The sequence below is a fragment of the Euphorbia lathyris genome, chromosome 2 (assembly GCF_963576675.1).
Source record: "Euphorbia lathyris chromosome 2, ddEupLath1.1, whole genome shotgun sequence".
Lineage (NCBI taxonomy): Eukaryota > Viridiplantae > Streptophyta > Magnoliopsida > Malpighiales > Euphorbiaceae > Euphorbia > Euphorbia lathyris.
The window spans coordinates 23,281,543-23,283,826 of NC_088911.1; the positions used below are offsets into that span (position 1 = coordinate 23,281,543).

The following is a 2,284-nucleotide window of genomic DNA, read 5'->3' on the forward strand; positions in this document are numbered from 1 at the left end:
AAGAAATTAAACGGTCGAAAATGGAATATTCAAAGAAATTGGTCTAAAATGTAACTTTATGGGGGAGAAATGTAAGTGAAATTAATTAATGAATTAAAATTGAAAATCTTTAATCTAATAAAAATAGTTGAAACAGAGAAGCATTGAGCTTCTCCTCCACTTATAATAAATACACCTTTTAATAACAGAAAAGTCTCCAAAATTTCAAAATAGGAAAATTATATTCTAGAATGTTCATATTAGTTTCCTAAGATTGCAATAGAAGTTCATAAAAAGCACACAACAACCTTGGATAGTAAGTAGTGAAATTATTTAATTTTTAATTTTCATATAAGAATATATTTACGCGGTTTAAATTTAGAATCACTTACTGGGCAATTTAATTAGCTTCTTTCGGAAGCAGAAAATGTATATATATATATATATACATGTAATTGTTCTAAATAACCACATCAGTTTTCTTCTTCTCCTTTGAGTTCAAGTGTTCCCAAAATAATTAATTAAAGTCTTCTGTTTTTGTTATTGTGGTTGTAAGATGGAAAATGGAACCGGGTATAGATTTCATCCGACAGATGAAGAATTAGTAAATTATTATTTGAAGCTAAAAATGCTTGGCCGCAATGATCAAGTTTGCACGATCCCTGAAATCAATCTACTCAAGCTTGAGCCTTGGGAGATATCTGGTAATTACTAATATTTCTCTTCGTTTATTAATAACTAGTTTTAGGCCCGTGCGATGCACGGATTCATCTTAATATATAAATATTAATAAAAATATAATCTAATAATTATAATTAATGACATAAAAGTGCTATATAAATTAAATATTATTATTTTATTTTCATATTTACTTTAAATAATCTTTTTATAGATAAATATAATAATAGAATTAAAACTAATCTATATATTATAATTATATAATAATAGAATTAAATTCTGTAGAACTCTTAGATATAGTACAGATAAAATAATCTTTTTATAGATAAATATAATAATAGAATTAAAATTAATATATTATATATTATATTATATTTTTTATTAATAAAAAAAGGAGGAAGTGACACCTCAGTTCCATCGTTACTGTTTTATATTATATATAGATTAGAGTAATATTTGTCTTCTGTAAGCTTATTTGATTATTTATTGTTGAATTAATGATTCATAGGCAAGGCAATGGCGATGTCGAATGACCCGAATGACCAAGTGTGGTACTTCTTTTGTGCTCCGAATTACAAGTATTTGAATAGTCAGAGAGAAGATAGGAAGACCAAGGCTGGATTCTGGAAAGTTACTGGCAAAGATCGTAAGATCCTCAAAACTGGCGTGAAAAAGACTCTCGTTTTCCACCAAGGTCATGCTTCTAATGCTGTCAGGACAAGTTGGGTTATCCATCAGTACAATGCCACTTTTGATTTCCCTATCAAAGTGCGTATACTTATCCGTCGTTTTAATTTCCCTTTTCAATTAAGTTATTTATACGGAGATGATGATTTGTGAAATCACCAACTCAATAGCCTATAAGGCTGGTTTATTGTAGAAATTATTCGTAATATTTGCCATTATTCCATGCAGAAGAATTTTGCTATATGCAAATTAAAGAAAAAGATAGATTCAGAAGATATGCCAGCACTGAACTTGGAATATGGTCAATCCAGTGCTAACTATGCGGATAATCAAAATTCTTATTATGCTTCAAATTATGGAGGATTTAATAATCAACTCCCTTCTACTTCTACAAATAATCCAAGAGAGGTATATTATTATAAATTAAGCACTTTGATATTATTAATAAGTATATATCTATATTATTAAGCTCAATGTTGGTTGTTATATATTTATACAGGATCATTCCGATGAAATGCAAGCATACATGCAATCATTTGATGAGTATAAAGAAATGGATTACAATCTTAACTCCGCACTTCAGTGGTCAAATGCCAATCATTATTATGGCTAATCATATGTCTTAATTAGAGATAATTTTAGTTACAAGTAATTAAGTCAGTTGCATTATGTTCTAGTTAATTCTTATGTATTTTCAATTGTCGGTTTACTTCTTTTTGTTCTATGTAGTTAAGTATATAATGACATTATTCAAATGTAGCTATAATCTTCCGTTTTTGAAACAACTGTCATATAAGTAAAATTTATCCCTGTAGAAATATTATCATGTTATGAAATCTAGATTACAAGTAATATTTCTTTTAGAAAACGTTAATAGTGTATTAATGTATATAAGTTAGAATATATAAAAAATATATACCAAATGTTGATTGATACACCT

At 27.4% G+C, this 2,284-nt stretch overlaps 1 protein-coding gene across 1 annotated transcript; it reads left to right on the plus strand.

The window, feature by feature from the left end:
• The first annotated feature begins 508 nt into the window (after positions 1-508).
• Positions 509-1,957, plus strand: LOC136216745 (NAC domain-containing protein 86-like). The gene is made up of 4 exons (XM_066003309.1): positions 509-683; positions 1,166-1,425; positions 1,573-1,752; positions 1,844-1,957. Exons 1-4 carry the CDS (start codon positions 536-538, stop codon positions 1,955-1,957), a joined length of 702 nt encoding a protein of 233 aa, XP_065859381.1. The 5' UTR covers positions 509-535.
• The last annotated feature ends 327 nt before the right edge of the window (positions 1,958-2,284 follow it).